This window comes from Amaranthus tricolor, chromosome 4 (genome assembly GCF_026212465.1).
Source record: "Amaranthus tricolor cultivar Red isolate AtriRed21 chromosome 4, ASM2621246v1, whole genome shotgun sequence".
Lineage (NCBI taxonomy): Eukaryota > Viridiplantae > Streptophyta > Magnoliopsida > Caryophyllales > Amaranthaceae > Amaranthus > Amaranthus tricolor.
The window spans coordinates 29,746,053-29,761,879 of record NC_080050.1 but is presented as its reverse complement, the minus strand read 5'-3'; the positions used below and the strand labels follow the sequence as shown (position 1 = coordinate 29,761,879).

The 15,827-nt window shown below is 33.1% G+C and overlaps 1 protein-coding gene across 2 annotated transcripts; it reads left to right on the top strand.

The window, feature by feature from the left end:
* The first annotated feature begins 578 nt into the window (after nt 1-578).
* Nucleotides 579-14,927, top strand: LOC130810129 (sterol 3-beta-glucosyltransferase UGT80B1-like). 2 transcript variants are annotated; one of them, XM_057676082.1, is made up of 14 exons: nt 579-1,274; nt 3,564-3,718; nt 5,658-5,900; nt 7,407-7,518; nt 8,365-8,535; nt 8,968-9,031; nt 10,418-10,475; nt 10,564-10,741; nt 10,908-11,038; nt 12,639-12,741; nt 12,947-13,023; nt 13,294-13,341; nt 13,797-13,946; nt 14,235-14,919. In XM_057676082.1, exons 1-14 carry the CDS (start codon nt 1,094-1,096, stop codon nt 14,445-14,447), a joined length of 1,884 nt encoding a protein of 627 aa, XP_057532065.1. In that variant the 5' UTR covers nt 579-1,093; the 3' UTR covers nt 14,448-14,919. The 2 variants fall into 2 exon arrangements, with proteins under 2 accessions (XP_057532065.1, XP_057532066.1); XM_057676083.1 differs by lacking the exon at nt 579-1,274 and adding an exon at nt 4,658-5,248 and having other exon boundaries at nt 3,581-3,718; nt 14,235-14,927.
* The last annotated feature ends 900 nt before the right edge of the window (nt 14,928-15,827 follow it).

Here is a 15,827-nt window from a genome sequence, read left to right as displayed (position 1 = left end):
GATCCTTATTTATAGATGTAAAAACGGCCACAACTCAAATGCATAAATGATGTTTTAATAATCGACACGTTAGGTTGATAGTCTATAATACACAAATAATGTGTTTAGCTATGATCTTATCACACTGTTTATTTGGTTTAGACTGCAATTAAAATACATCATTTATATATTTTGAACGATAGTCTTAACACTGCCTAAGCGTATTTTGCATTTAAAAAACTTTTAAAAGATTTATAAAAAATGTAAGAATCTCAAAGCTCCAAAAGGCAAAAAGTATGAAACAATTGGGATTGGACTTTGGCGTAGCACTTAAAGAGAGTTTACAAGTCAAAATTGTATTAGTGTAACGCATTAAAAATTGCTACTAGTATAAAATCCTTTAAAATTACTATTTATCCATTTCATCTAATTTATTCTATTTTTTAATAATTCGTGCTGATGAATTTGTCTTATTATTTATAATCTCTATATTTTCTATTATTTTTAAATATTTTACTCCCAAGTATTTTAAGCCAATATACTTATTTTTTTTAGCAATCTATACTACAAGCAATTGAGATGAGTTGGATGGACATGGGTCTATGCAATTGAACTGTGTCGGTATGACTCCATAGTCATTAATTCATCATTCATGTCCTCCTACGAGGCCACGACCACTTTTTAACTGTTCAATCATTGGCTTCGTAAAAACTCTCAATTTTCTACTATTACTTCATCAAATTCCATATTTGTTCATACTTGATACCAGTAAGGTTTCGGAAATTCAGAAAAGATGCTGTACCTAATAGTCTTCGCTCCTTGAATTCATTTTTGACCAACTAGTCAAGTTTCTTGCTCTTTTTTCGTTTAATTTCTGTAACGTTCTGAAAACCCACCTCATTTTCGTACTCTTTTGGGGAACTATGTGTCTACCTTCCTTCGTTTGAATTGGGTGCAATTGGGTTGAATTCATCATTTTTTTGATGTATATAGTTGGGTTTTTCTGATTTGTTTACACAATTCTGGGGTGATTTAGTATTAGTGGAATTCATCTGTTGCAATAACTTTGTTGGGTTTCATCATATAAATTGGTTAAAACTTAAAGTGTTGTAATATGTCAAGTAGTTTAGAAGAAAGATATAGTTATGGAGAAGGAGCAAGTAATCAGGAATACATTAATGCTGCTGCTGCTGCTGTGAATGCGGATGGAGATTCTTCGGATAGCGAAGTTGGACGTATGCAATTCTTGAGGCAGTCTTCTTCTCCTGAGATTGATTCCAATCTTTTCAGAAGAGGTACTTTCTTCTTATTGCTTTTATGGTTCATTTTATTATGTCAAAACTCAATAGGAATGGAACCCATCTTTTTCAAGGAGTTAAATGTGAATTTTTGTTGAATATCTTGCTTTAATCATATTACGTTACTCAAACTTGGCCTTTTCATGGAACTTAACCATAATTGATTTTGATTCTAGATGTAGTTCAAGTGTTCATAACCATGCTGGAATGTAGAATCTGACATAGTTACATGATGTGAATTGTGAATTGTGAATTGAAAGTCCAATAATGACTTATTGTGTAGTGAGAACTTGAGATGCCTTACAGCTTATTCTACTATTTGTTTTTTTTGATTTGGGGATAGGCACCTTTATAGGAAGGGGTGGAGAAAAAATTGACAAATTAATTGAAGGACCTGTGCAATTTTTATAAAATGTAATGTTTTTTTAATAATTTTGTATTTTTAAACACTAACATGTACTACGTAATTTAATATTAAAGCCCCCAACCTTTTGCCCTGTGCTATCGAACATGTTGAAAACATGCTCAGAACCTCCCTGCTTATAGGTAAGGGGAGGGGGAACTAATCCTTCATGTAGGTGTTGAAAACGCCTGTCAAAAGGTGAAAGGGAAAGACTTCAACCACTAGGCTACCCATGATTCTCCACTATCTGTTAACAATTTGTACTATGATTTTATAAAATCAAGTTTTGCTTTATTATATCCTCGAAAATGGACATCATGTGTCTGTGTATCCACTTTAACTACAGTACAGAAGTTGAGTTCAATCCACCTGACTAGGTTTCTTGCCTGCTAGCAGTTGAGACTGAAAAACAAATCAACTCCATATGGGATCCGTGTAGTTACGAACCCTTGGAAAATTAGAGTACGAAAAATGGACTTGATTGGTTTTTTCTTTAAGGAATGATTTAATTATTCGAATAATGAATCAAAGAGAGTTCTGAATTATAATGGTGAAACAAAGAAAGAATAATATCACATTTTAATTTTCTTTTTATTTGGAACACCTCGTGATCTTTAAACACTTTGTGCTTCAACATAATTTCCCAAGTATGTGTTATAACTTGCTTCCACTACTCGTCTTCATTGAACCAACATTATGGAACTTGATTATTTGGACGGATTCCTTTCATGAGCATCTGCCAGGCACTCCAAGGCCCGTCTCGGCGCCTTTATATCCATTTTTGGCAGATTTGCATTGACTTATAGACAAGTTGATGCTTTCCAAGGAATGACTAGGGGATTTGTTCTTCCTCGTTTTACTAATTTAATTTTTAAGAACTTAGAACACATTAGTGACTTTTGGAAAATCTCCTAAAATACTCTAACTTTCAACATAAAATTCCATATACTTGTATTGAATTTATGAGTTCTAGTGAATCCTATTGTGTGTTGAAGATTGTGCTCGATTCTACTTGCAAAAAGTGACTTTCATAGATAGACATTGAATTTCAATGAAGAAAGAGGGATACTATGAATGAATATGGATAAACTTAACATCCTTTTAGGTGAAGTAAGCTTTTTCCAATTTTTAGTTTATGTATGAGCGCGACTTTCTCAGTGACAGTTCCTAAAATATTTTTTTTAAGGGTTGTCTTATTATGGAAGCTTGAGTTCAGTTTTTCGAAGACTGGATATCTCCCAAGTAACCAAACAAAAGAAACCAATCAAAATATAAGATACTTTAGTCTACTTCTAAGACCTGATATGAACTCAAAATTTTGAAGGATAGCTGGAGCTTTCTTGAACTTTTGTAAGTCACGGGTAGAAAAGAGAACAAATGAAAATGGGGCAGCAACGTCTCCTACCTATTTCTTGCCGAATCACAATTCGTCAATTTTTTCTTAACATAAGTCAACATCCAACTTAAGCCTTGAAAAGCATCTGATAAAGATATACAGCACAATGGTTGCATGACATAACTCTTTGCTCTCTTAATCCAATCTATGACCTGCTAGAAGAATTTTGAGTTTCTTTTTGAAACACACTTTCTATAGTTTTATTTTTTGCATATTTTTTTTTCTATCCATCATATAGATTGTAGTATGATTTGAAGTATTTGTGAATGCTAACCTCAACTTCTGCCTAGACTCATATAGATTTTTGTTTTCGTGCTCAGATGGTGGGGAATACGATTTCACTCATGTCATGTCATAAATCTTTTTACTTGATTGACGTATTGCAATTTTATATGCACAAATATTCATGATATTTATGTATATGCTTGTGTTTTTCATTTTCTTTTGCACTGTGTATTGCTTACTGATATTTAAGCTTTTTTGGCAGGGTCTGATCCTTGTTGTACAGAACCTGTTGGTAGTATTAATATTCAGAGCAATTTCTTGGTTGGTAATCTTGAAAATGTTATGAGTAGGTCTAAGAGTGAGAGGGACAGTAGACGATATGATCTGCAATTTAATAGTCTGTCACGGCGTGACAAGGTAATATTAGTTTTAAATTTTTTATTTTCTAATATTTGTGACTTTTACCCTGATTAATGTGATTTTGGAAGTCATGAGATAGTTTGTAATGTAAGGCCATTTGAGGTACTTTTTCCATCCCTAAGAGATTGTAACAATTTCCTTTTTAATCTGTCCCTTTTACATTACTACAATTTCCTTTTATGGAATTGCCCCCACCACTTTCTTTTATTCTTATCCACACATTCCAGTTCTCCTTTATTATCATCCATACAATCCCAATGGTCCCACTATTTCTTAATCTTTGTGCAATATACAACTGTTGGACGAAGGGAGTAACTCTTAGCATAGGACTTTCCTTTATCATGTAACATGAAGTAACAGAAGCTCTAGGTTGATATCTTTAAAATGATACCTTATGATCTTGGTTGATTGATCAATAAGATGACAGACTCTCCTGGAATAAAATGAAAAAAGTTTGGAGAATCATTACTTGAAACCCTGCATAATTACACCATTACTAACCAACTTGACAGGAAAAACTTATCATCAAACCTTCCCTAAATTTGGCATATCATCTCTCACACCTGAAACATAGCAGAATAAACCCAGGTATTATGGCGTAATCTGCTTATTGCCAGTGATCACTCGTCATCACAATTCACTGTATGGAAAAACATTGGGCTGGGATGTCTTTACAACCTATGAGCTCCTTGACTAACATGACCTATATTGGATTTTCCCAGTTATATGGAAAAATGATACTTACATATTCTTTGTTGATCTAATATTACTATTCTCTCAACTTATTGCATGGGAAACTAGTGTAATCTTAGTATTGACTACTTTTCCTGTACCTACGAGCTACATTTTAGTTTAATTGGAAAATTTTTGTATTGTTATTATGCAGTAATTGTGTCCTAAATGGAGCAAAATTTTAAATTTTTGTTTCCAAATCAGGTTTGATCTAAGTCAAAGTAAGGCAAAGTATATGACATGTCATTTTGACTTGAAGGATCATAGCTGAGGTGTGGTAAAGTTAGAAACAAGAAATCTTCCTCTAAGTTAGTGTTTTGAGTATCTTGGCTAAAATTCTCACTAGAATGGGATATCAATAAAGATGTAAGGCATAGAATTTAGTGCGAGTGATCAAATGGAGAACTGCGACTGGAATGTAAAGCAATTATGGTGTGACTAAGATCAAAGGTAAAATCTACCCCAGTGCCATTATACCAACACTCGTGTATAGATTATGGTTCTTGGGATTTCATAAGAGACAATTGTTGGAAGATGAAAGTAGACTATGGCTAAGATGTGCATGTTAAGATGGCCAAGTAAATATACTCCAAGGATTAGGTTCAAAAATGAAGAGGGTGTTGCAGTCACAAATATTGAAGATAAAATGAGAATATTGTTTAAGTTGGCGTGGTGTGTGGATTGAAGATGAAAAAAATGCACCGGTTACAAAACTTAAAGTTTGAATATTTGGGGAGCTTAGAAGAAGAAGCGACAGGTGAAGATGACGTGGATAATAGAAGTGAAGAATGATAGGTAATAATATAATTTTTTTGAAGCATACGATAATGGATAAGAATGAAGGGAGGGGGAGAGTATACGTGGATAATCATCTGAATCGATGCTTTTAGTTGTAGAATAGTTTAATGATAAGGCCCAAATATAGTACACTCTTTGTTGGTAAATCTGCTAGTAACTTGAAATGTATGTTTCTAGTTTACTAAATTGTCAACTTTCCTCTATTAGTAGTGTCGTGTACACTATAACTATGGAGAAGAAGATTCCATGTGGACGATCATTGGAACCGATATATTAGTTCATGTAGCCGACCCCAATCTTTTGGGATTAAGGCTTTGGCATTGTTGTCGTTGTGTACACAGTAGAATATATCTATGTGTGGAGCTGTCATATCATTGATGAAGTTTTTTGTTCTTGTAATTTCCAGGAGAAGCTTATTGTGAACATGGTCAAAATTCAAAATGATGGGACAGTAGAGGTGGATTTAGCAAAAAACAATCCTGTAGCTTCTGAGCTTTTAGAGCTTCATTCGGCCGAAAGTGCTTCTCTTCAGATTGATGACATTGTTCCTAATCACAATAAAACTGTTCCAAGATTGAATATTGTTCTGCTTGTAGTTGGGACCAGAGGAGATGTGCAACCTCTCCTAGCTATTGCTAAGAGACTTCAGGTATGTTTGTAATTGTTGTTCACTAACTGTATATTTTGATACATCTGCTTAAAAAGTGAAAGTCCCTTGTCACATAGTGGTCTATGTATGTACTACTATATTCTATTCTTCCTTTAGTGTTAGTTCTAGAAGTGACTTTTGGGTTTTTCTTGCTACATTTTTCACTAAATTCTTCCGTGTGGCATTGTCGTCTTTGTCGTTGTTGGCATGGCTAATCCAGTTGGTGTCACGGCTCAAACAATAATGTTATAATTGCCGTTTTTAACAAACTGCCCATCACCTGCGTGACATTAAATTAAGAAACTCATAACCTGTTACTTCAAATAAATAAAAAAAAGAAACAGAAACTCATAACCTGTTTAAGTTCTCAGCATCTCTTCTAGGGCCTAGGGTACATATATTCTTCATTGACCTAGAATTAGTGTCTTGAAACTTAGCTTATCTATGAAATCTAGAAAATATAATCAATAATTTTTGAAGTTAGATCCAACAACTTTGGCAACTTTTATGGCGGACTTGACAATCAACGATGTTTCACAAAATCATGCTATTACTCAATTAATTAACAATTTGTAGATTAAGTTGTGGATTTAGCTATCTTTTGAGATGAGCTACTACTTATATTTAGCTTGTTAGGATTTTTTTGGCTCTTATCCTTTTTAAACATCATTCAATACTTAAGAAAGCTTTTATTGTTCGCTTGCATCTATAAAAGTGTGAAGTAATATACAATTGTTCAAAGTTATCGTAGGGTTCTTGATTATAGATACTTTTTTGGAATGTGCTATGTCGAGGAATTTCTAATTTGATTCTCAATTGGTACTGAAGTAGTTATTTATTTAGGTTTTTATTCCGCATTTGGGCTATCCAAGGGAAGTAAAAAAGTTAAATAAAAGGAAAAGTATGAGTTGGGAAACTTAAAAAAAAAAAGAATGAAAATTGAATAATGGGAGTTTTCTGGGGAAGAGAAGGGAAAGCCAGAAATAAATGGATAATTGAATCGGTCTTGGATTTTAAAAAGAAGAATAATAAGTTGGTATTCTTAGATATGTTGGAAATAAGCCAAGTGTTCAATATGATATTGTTTTAACTGATTTCTTGATTAATATCCAACTTCTTTATTGTGTCGCTTACTGATGATCGAATTATATGTTCGCGCTTTCCGATTTGTAAAGTTTCTGTCAAATGTAAGTTACCAAGTTAAGAGGTGTTTGTTACATGAGAACTGTATCTCTACGTGCAATTGCTCGAGAACAATGATGTTTTTCATCACGCGAGTTACGGAAAATATGCTGTTTATGGTTTTTTTACAGTCCTTCCTACATGTAGTTGTTTTCATGTTTGTAATTTCTGCGTAATAAACTTGTTGATTTTGCTTGTAAAATGTAAATGCTAATGGCTTTGCTTTGCTGGTGAAGGGAAAAAAAACAAAAGTATACTGTTTTTCTTATCTGCCAATTTTTCATGGCCTATTTGTTTCTTAATCTCTGTCTACCCTGCATGTAGGAATTTGGGCATCATGTTCGGTTGGCTACTCACAGTAACTTTAGTGGGTTCGTCAAATCTGCTGGTGTTGAATTCTATCCTTTGGGCGGTGACCCTCGAGTTCTGGCAGGATGTAAGAAGTCTCGGATCTTAAATGAGTTTGACATAATTTGTTTTCCAGTACTTTCTTTCACTACATTTGCTTTATTATATGTCCTATTGGATACATGCAATTCGTGAGTTTATTGAGTGGATGAATTACTTCAAATTTTTCTCTGGTGGTTGGCTTATATATCGTTAGCAATTCCATCAGCCGTCAAAAGTGCATTTTTGTGACTCATTTAAAATGATTGTCCTAGAGAAACCCTATAATTGACCTTGTTTTAACTGTATACTACCCAGGAAGTTTCTTTTAAAGATGGAAAATCTAAATGGTTTTCTAACCTTGTCCTTTTCCTTTATTGCTTGTATAAAATTACGTTATTGAATACATCTAGCGTGTCTAATGTTTATATTGTTTTTTAATCTTAAAAGGATCCCATTTATGTTAGTTTTCTGGTTGATTGAACAATATGGTTTGCATTTTTTGTGGTTATTTATTATTTGTTTAATTGTATATCATGGAGTTCGAATTGTGTCTGAATTTTTCCATGACGGGTACTAGAGAAGTACTGCTTTTGGACAATCTTGACTCTTAATATTTCTTTACAAAATTGTCAACACTAATTATCTTGATTTTTTCAAAAAATAAAATAAAATCATTTGATGCCAACATTTTGATGAAGATTCATACTATAGTTAATATTATCATTTTGAAGTGATTTATCCTGTCTAAGAGTACTGAAAAGTGAAAAGTATGTTGTAGCAATCATAATGCCTCTTCATTTTCACATCCTTTTCTTGCATATTAGCATTTTGTTGCTGCATGAAGATCTGTTACCCCAGAGGTGAAGTATTTTCCATTATGTCTTGAAATCAGATATGGCGCGAAATAAAGGGCTTATTCCTTCGTCCCCAGGAGAAATATCAATCCAACGGAAGCAATTGAACGCTATTATCGAATCACTTCTTCCTGCATGTACAAAACCAGATATAGAAACCGGTGTGTCTTTCAGGGCTCAAGCAATTATTGCTAATCCTCCTGCGTACGGTATGTTCATGATACTCAAGAGGAATAAGTCTTACATTCTTACTTTTGGCCTTTTCAAATTTGAAAATACTACTGAAATTTATTTGTATCTTTTATCATAACTATCTCCAATTTTCTGTGATGACTCCCTCATCCCCAAAAACAACATTCTTTGAAGGCGTAAGATTTCATTGTGTTAGCATCCTGATCAATAAGGGAATGGTGTTCTTTAGGATGGACTTATTAGTCCTGTTTCTTCTTACTCTTGGCGGCTTATGCTTTGTTTTCTCCGAATTAATTTTGTGGAATCAAGGCCTTGTTTTCTTAAATTTCTTTTACAAAACCAAATATTTTTACTGATTAAAATGGAAATAGAAAATTTTACTGGTTATCATTTTCTACTTTCTCTTCCTTATGAACCTTACTAATGGGTTGGAACGTATCTTCATGCAGGACATGTGCATGTTGCAGAAGCACTTGGTGTACCTCTGCACATATTCTTCACAATGCCATGGACGTAAGTTGTCACGCTTAACCTCAACTAATTATCAAATGTGAATTACCTGAACTTCAATCAAGACTATCAATTTTGTCATTTCACCATAATAGTCATATCTAAACTTCTAAAAATTCTATTTAATTTAAGCTCATGTTCTTATAAAGAGAACATGATAGTGATCTTTTACTTGGTGAGTGTAGTGAAGTGTTGAATATAAATAAAATTTTGTAAGTTGTAGCTTTTGGTGGTTTCAGTAACATTAATAGTCCAAACACGTGGTTGAGGCTTTAGCTTGTACAAAGATGACTTAGGTTGTGTTCTCTTCACTCGTGTATGTGTGCAGTCTAACTGACTTCAACAAAAGGTGCTGCTTTTGTTTTTGGATCTTGTTGGAGACTCATAGGTTATTGAGGTTAAGGGTCTGAGTTCTGGACCTATCGTGTCCTTAGGCGTAAGGTCCAAGCCTAGATTTTCTAGTAGCCAGTCAGCCACTATGAATTTTCTAGTAAATTCATTTTGTTGCTTTTGAGAGATACATAAGAATGTTTTCTTCACGAGTTGTTGAATTAGGTTGGCTAATAGCACAATAATTTTTTTTGGCAACACCTTTTTTTTCTGAAAAAGGAAATTTGTTTATCAATGAAGAAACAAAGTCATATATTTTTGGGATGAAGTATCCTAATTCCCAAACACAAATAGAAATAACAACATCACATTCCAATTATTTTTGCATAAATCATTTAGAGAGGAATGATGTAATAGTCCATGCACCTTAGCCCAAAGTGACTAATGATAAAACCACCTTCTCCTATAATACCTCCACCGGTAGAAATCAACTGTTAAAAGTTCTCCCTATTCCCCTCTAACCATACAGATCATTAAATGACAAAAGACCAAATCACTTGCAACTTTTTAAGATTACTATTCCTACCCATACCACAATGGTTAATCAAAAGAAAGTGTCCAATCCTTCTCGGAGCAACCCATTCTCCGCCCTTAATCTTGATCAAAATTTGCTATAGTTCTCTCGACATCTTGCAATGAAAGAATGAATGATCATTATCTTCTCCATTATCGAAACATAAACACACCAATGAGGATTTAATGCCATATAAAAGTCTCCTTAGTTGAAGGTTCTCCATCGTGCTCAACTTCCTTTGGCCACTAAGACCACCAAAATCTTGACCTTTTTGGCACACCTTGAATGTGCTGAAAGATCTTTTGTAGGGTTCTTTATTGTGGATATGCATTATGCAACATTCCTGGATTATTTTGAGAATTACTTTATTTCAGCACATTTATTTGAATAGCCCAAAGCTCATACATTATAAAGTAGTGAGCATGAATGCTCATTTGAAGAACAAATTGTTATACTTTTATCTTACGCTTATTTCTAATAGGCAGGCCAACATATGAGTTCCCTCATCCGCTAGCTCGTGTACCACAAAGTTATGGTAACTGGGTATGCTCCTTTATCTTGTCCATTCCCTAGCCCTCACTCGTTTCTAAATATTTTCTAATATTTCTTTTTGCTTGTGCTACTGCTACAGCTATCATATATAATAGTTGACTTGCTTATTTGGTGGAGCATAAGGAGTTACATCAATGATTTCAGGAAAAGGAAGCTGAATCTTCCTCCTATTGCATACTTTAGCATGTACCATGGATCTCTTTCTCATTTACCAACGGGATACATGTGGAGTCCTAATGTTGTTCCAAAACCAAAAGGTATGAAGTATTATTCAACAACCGGACAAGGGATAAACTATCAGAGCAAACGCCATTGTGCTATGAAAAATTATGTGCATCGAACATAAAATATTTTTTTGTAATATCAGGGTTGGTTAGTGACAACATGATTTAAAGTTCTGATGAAGTGGACATTGTTTTGCAGATTGGGGTCCCTTAGTAGATGTTGTTGGCTATTGTTTCTTAAATCTTGGCTCAAATTATTGTCCAAAGGGAGAATTCGCTGAATGGATAAAGAATGGAGATAAGCCCATATATATTGGATTTGGGAGCATGGTAAGATCACTTGTATCCTTATCTGAGTTTTTTCTTTGGTTTTTATTCATATAAATAATTGATAATATTTCCCTCTCTTGTAAAACCTCGTAACTTGCTCACTTTGAAATTTCTTGCGCCACCATCGCCTCGAAATTCTGGTGGTTTTATCTTCACTGCAAGTGTGCCAACATACTTTCTACAACACGTTTAAGGGTCTTGTTTTGCAAGTCTTCGTTATGAATAATTAATCTTACTTATTTTTACAGTTTGTCTCTTATTGCACCCTAGAAAGCTGGTACTTGAACTCCATGGTCCCAAATTACAAAGTTTTTCTCATCTTTGGGCGTGCAATGAGAATCACAATAGTCTCTTTGAACAGTTGATGTCAATTGTCCTTTGATACGAGCTGCCATAATCCAAATAATTTGTGTACTTAGAGTTTATGACTTGGCTTTCTCTATTTTCATTTTTGTCTAGGTGGGAGCCACTTAATGAGATAATGAAATGGAATTGAGAAGATGTATGATAAAGTAACTAGGGAATTCACTTTTGTAGATATAATAAAGAAATGTATGTTGCATAAGAATATCATTTAGATTTAGATATGTACGAGAAAGTGCAAACATATGTTATGCCATGGGGTGGAGCAATTGAAAATTTTTGATCATGATTGGCCAACACCAAATTCCGCTTTGAGCCATTTTCTTTTGCAACTGTCATAGATAAGATAAAGTGCCATGGTGCATTGTTAATCAAGATATTATTTTAGTGGATGAAACTAGTTATGGAGTCAATGCTAAGTTACAGTTGTAGAGATAGATTTTGGATTTAAGACATTGTAAATAGAATGTTGTTTGACATAAAAGCTCCTTGCAGTTTAGTGTTTCAATAAGGAATGACGATTTTGACCAAGATATTAATAACTTAAATGGAGAGGTGTGGTTGAAAATTTGAAATATTATGCAATCAAAGTGTTCTATACAGTCAAACTTTTAGGGAAGATCGTAATAGAGAAGATAGGGTGTCGAGATGCATATGCTAAAATAGATGAGTGACCAAATTCTATAGGATTTATTTCAAAATGAGGACAACAAGGATTTTTCTTAGAATTAAAGATATTGAAAGAATATTGCTTGCATTGGTTTGGTCATGTGCAAAGAATATTGAATAATGCACCAATTACAAAAGTGAATAGTTGAATTTGTAGATTCTAGAAAAGAAGTGGTAGGCCGAAGACGACTTGGATTACATGAGAGAAATATGTGGACGGTTGTCGGTGTTCTTTTGTTTGTTCTTGTAGATATAATACTTGTTATGTCCGAAAAAAATATAATCTTTTTCAGTAACGATTTCTCATGTTGATTTTTTTGGTTCATATAGCAACCCATTTTTAGTGATTAAGAGACATTATTTTGTAATGAATGCCCAATATGACATCTAGTGTGAGATCCTAACAAACACGCACTTGGCACAAACATAATTCCGGATACAAAAAGATAAATTAAGTTAATTTGGAAAAGGAAAAGACTTTACTTGGAAGAAGTGGCTAGGACCATAGTGTAAAAGAAGGCTGCATTATCGTATCACGACCATATTGTAAAGTTTTTTTCTTCTGTAGCCTCTTGAAGATCCCTGCAAAACTACCAAAATCATAATGGAAGCATTAAAAGATACTGGACAACGTGGAATACTCGATCGTGGCTGGGGAGACCTGGGTGTTTGTAAGTACTTATTTCCTGTCTTGCTTTATAAACCCCTTGTACACTCCTAATGAAGTTAATTACTCTCTTTTTATATTGTTTCTTTTTTTCCACTAACTTTGGCTTTGAATTTCTGTACAATCTACTGGATTCCGAGTTTTGACTACTTCTATCCATTTTTTGTTTGTATCGTTTCTTTACTGTCTTGCTAGTTTGCTTCGTGCAGTATCTGAAGTCCCAGATCATATTTTCCTTCTTGAGAACTGCCCCCATGATTGGCTTTTCCCTCAATGTTCTGCCGTGGTGAGTCAGACGACTTTTTATTCGAATAGCTAATTCACACCTTATCTCTCTTGAGGTGTATTTTTATTAATCACTCACAGTAATAACATAAAGCTTCTTCTCATGAGTCTATTCATATTTATCAATTTGATCGAATATGACTTGCAGTTACTATGGTTGAACAATTACTGAGTCATTATTATAAATGGATCTACCGCTATAGCACTAATAGTAGCTGAAATTAGTTTATGGAAATTTTTTCTGATTCAGCTAAGCTCCACAATTATGCAGGTTCATCACGGTGGTGCAGGAACTACGGCTACTGGACTAAGAGCTGGAGTAAGTTTTTAAAGACAAACTTGTTTAAGAGCCGTTTTCTAACAATATTGAATATATATATATATATATATATAATATATATATATATATATATATATATATATATATATATAGCATGCACGAATGTTTAATCTTGTATTTAGCAGTTTCTGTAACTTTTACGTTTACCTTTATTCACATAATATTTGACGAGTTTATAATTTTCCTACTGCTGTTAGGCCTTTAAGCCAGTTTTTTAGTATTAACCTTTGGATATGAAATGCACTTTTAGTGCAAGGATTTCTGAAATGTATATCTCAGCAAGTACGTGCACACGCGCATTTTCCCTGGATCCTGACTTTGTACGGGATACTGGGTTGATGAATCTGACTCTATATATTTTAGCAAATAGAAGAAACAAGATTCTTATATGCTATGAGACGAAGTACTTTGACTCTTTATGTTACCAATTGCAGTGTCCAACAACAATAGTGCCATTTTTTGGTGACCAGTTCTTCTGGGGTGACAGAATTCACCAAAAAGGGTTGGGACCTGAACCCATTCCAATTGCTCAGCTCAGTGTTGACGCTCTTTCGAGTGCTATAAGATTTATGCTCCAACCAGAGGTATTTGTGATCTTTCGACTATATGCATCAACTGCTTTGTTTTGCTGGGCTATAATTTTCTGATTCCCTTCCGTTTGAACGTGTATATTCTATGTGAGATCACATCTGGGTTATTTTCCAACAATGTCATGCTCTTCATCCATATTTTGTGGCGTTAATACATTATTAGAGCTATTGTTCCAAACAGAAAAGTGAATTATGAATATTGAAATGCGAGATGAAAATACATTGCTTTGATATCGAAGTATGCTAATTGTTCTAAGTTCAATCAAACTGTATTGTTTTCAGGTAAAATCTCGGGTGATGGAACTTGCTAAGTTGATAGAGAACGAAGACGGTGTTGCCTCTGCCGTTGATGCATTCCATAGACATTTACCTCATGAAAGGCCAATACCTCCCGCATCACCGGAACAGAAAGAATCGGAGAACGATGAATATTCAAACCCTATACAATGGTTTTTTTCACTGATCGGGAAGTTTTGTTGCCGTGTTTGTTCATAGACTTTTGTCTTTTTGGTGATTGAGTTTCTGTACAGTTAAAAATTTCTAAAGATTATTTTTTTCACAATTCTTTAGCTAAGTAGACTCCTCACTCACAGGTTTGGAGAGAGATAAAAGATGGAAAATTATACCTTATTGTGAGAATAAGATGGGAACAATTATATTGAAAATATGCTTGTCATTCATTAACTCATGCCCTTGTACACATGAAAATGTTTGCAAGTTTTCATTTTTTTGGGCCAAATATTTCATGCTTTTGTTAGAAAAAGATGAAAAATTATAGTACAAATTATTTTTATATTCTTCCTACGTTCTTTGACCTTTTTGCATCAATAACTAAAATTTCTTATATAAAAAAAATTTAATTTTTTTTAAGAAAAAAGATAATACACCAAGATACTTCACAGCATTTTTTCCCTTGATACTTCCTAGCACTTTTGCCATCAAGAAAGCTATATGTAGATAGAAATATACAGATAAGAATAAGGACAAAATAAATTTGTAGGTAGATTGTAGAATTTTTTGTTGATTTTCCTATAATAAGGACTAAAATATATTTAGAAAAATTACCGTGAATAATATAATTTTTTGTTGATTTCCCTATTATAATAATAATACCAACTTAAAGGGGTGTTTTCGTTGAAAATCCGTAACATGTAAAAATCAAACGATAAGTGATTATAAGACAAAAAAAATTGGTAAATTAGTTAATAAACTAAAGTTGGTATTATTTTAGGAAAATACGCCCCTAAGTTGGTATTATTCATGGTTAATCAATAGTTGGTATTATTGTAGAAAAATTAATAAAAAGTTGTATTATTGACGGTAATTTTTTCAATATATTTTAAACTTTTCATTATATACGTATTAATCATTATATATTACTTAGTATAGCATATTTGGAATTTATTACCAAGTCACATATTAAAATATATATATATATATATATATATATATATATATATATATATATATATATATAAAATTTTTTCTAACTTACCCTTTTAAATATAATATTATTCTTACTAATTTAATTGAAACATATTCTATTTTTGTGTATGAAAATCTATAAAAGGTTGAGATATCCATACATTATATTAAAGTAAAATACAGATGACATAAACAAACTCAAAAAGTCTGACTTGTCAACTTCTCAAGAGATGTTTTCCCTCTATTTATCAAAGGTGATGTCACACTACAAAAAAAAGACAACTTACCGACTAAAACCCACCAACTAATTCGTAATAGTAGGAAATTTCCGACTAAATTGCTGCTGAAATCAATTTTTGATCGGAATTTTAAATTGAAAAAAAAGAAAATTTATCTCTTGTTATATAGACTTGAAGCATATTCTACTTCTCTATTAGAACTTAAATTCAA

Coding starts and splice junctions, on each gene's coding strand:
- LOC130810129 (XM_057676082.1), top strand. CDS start 1,094: ATGTCAAGTAGTTTAGAAGAAAGATATAGTTATGGAGAAGGAGCAAGT. Junction 1,275..3,563: donor TTCCAATCTTTTCAGAAGAG/GTACTTTCTTCT, acceptor CTTTTTTGGCAG/GGTCTGATCCTTGTTGTACA. Junction 5,901..7,406: donor CTATTGCTAAGAGACTTCAG/GTATGTTTGTAA, acceptor CCCTGCATGTAG/GAATTTGGGCATCATGTTCG.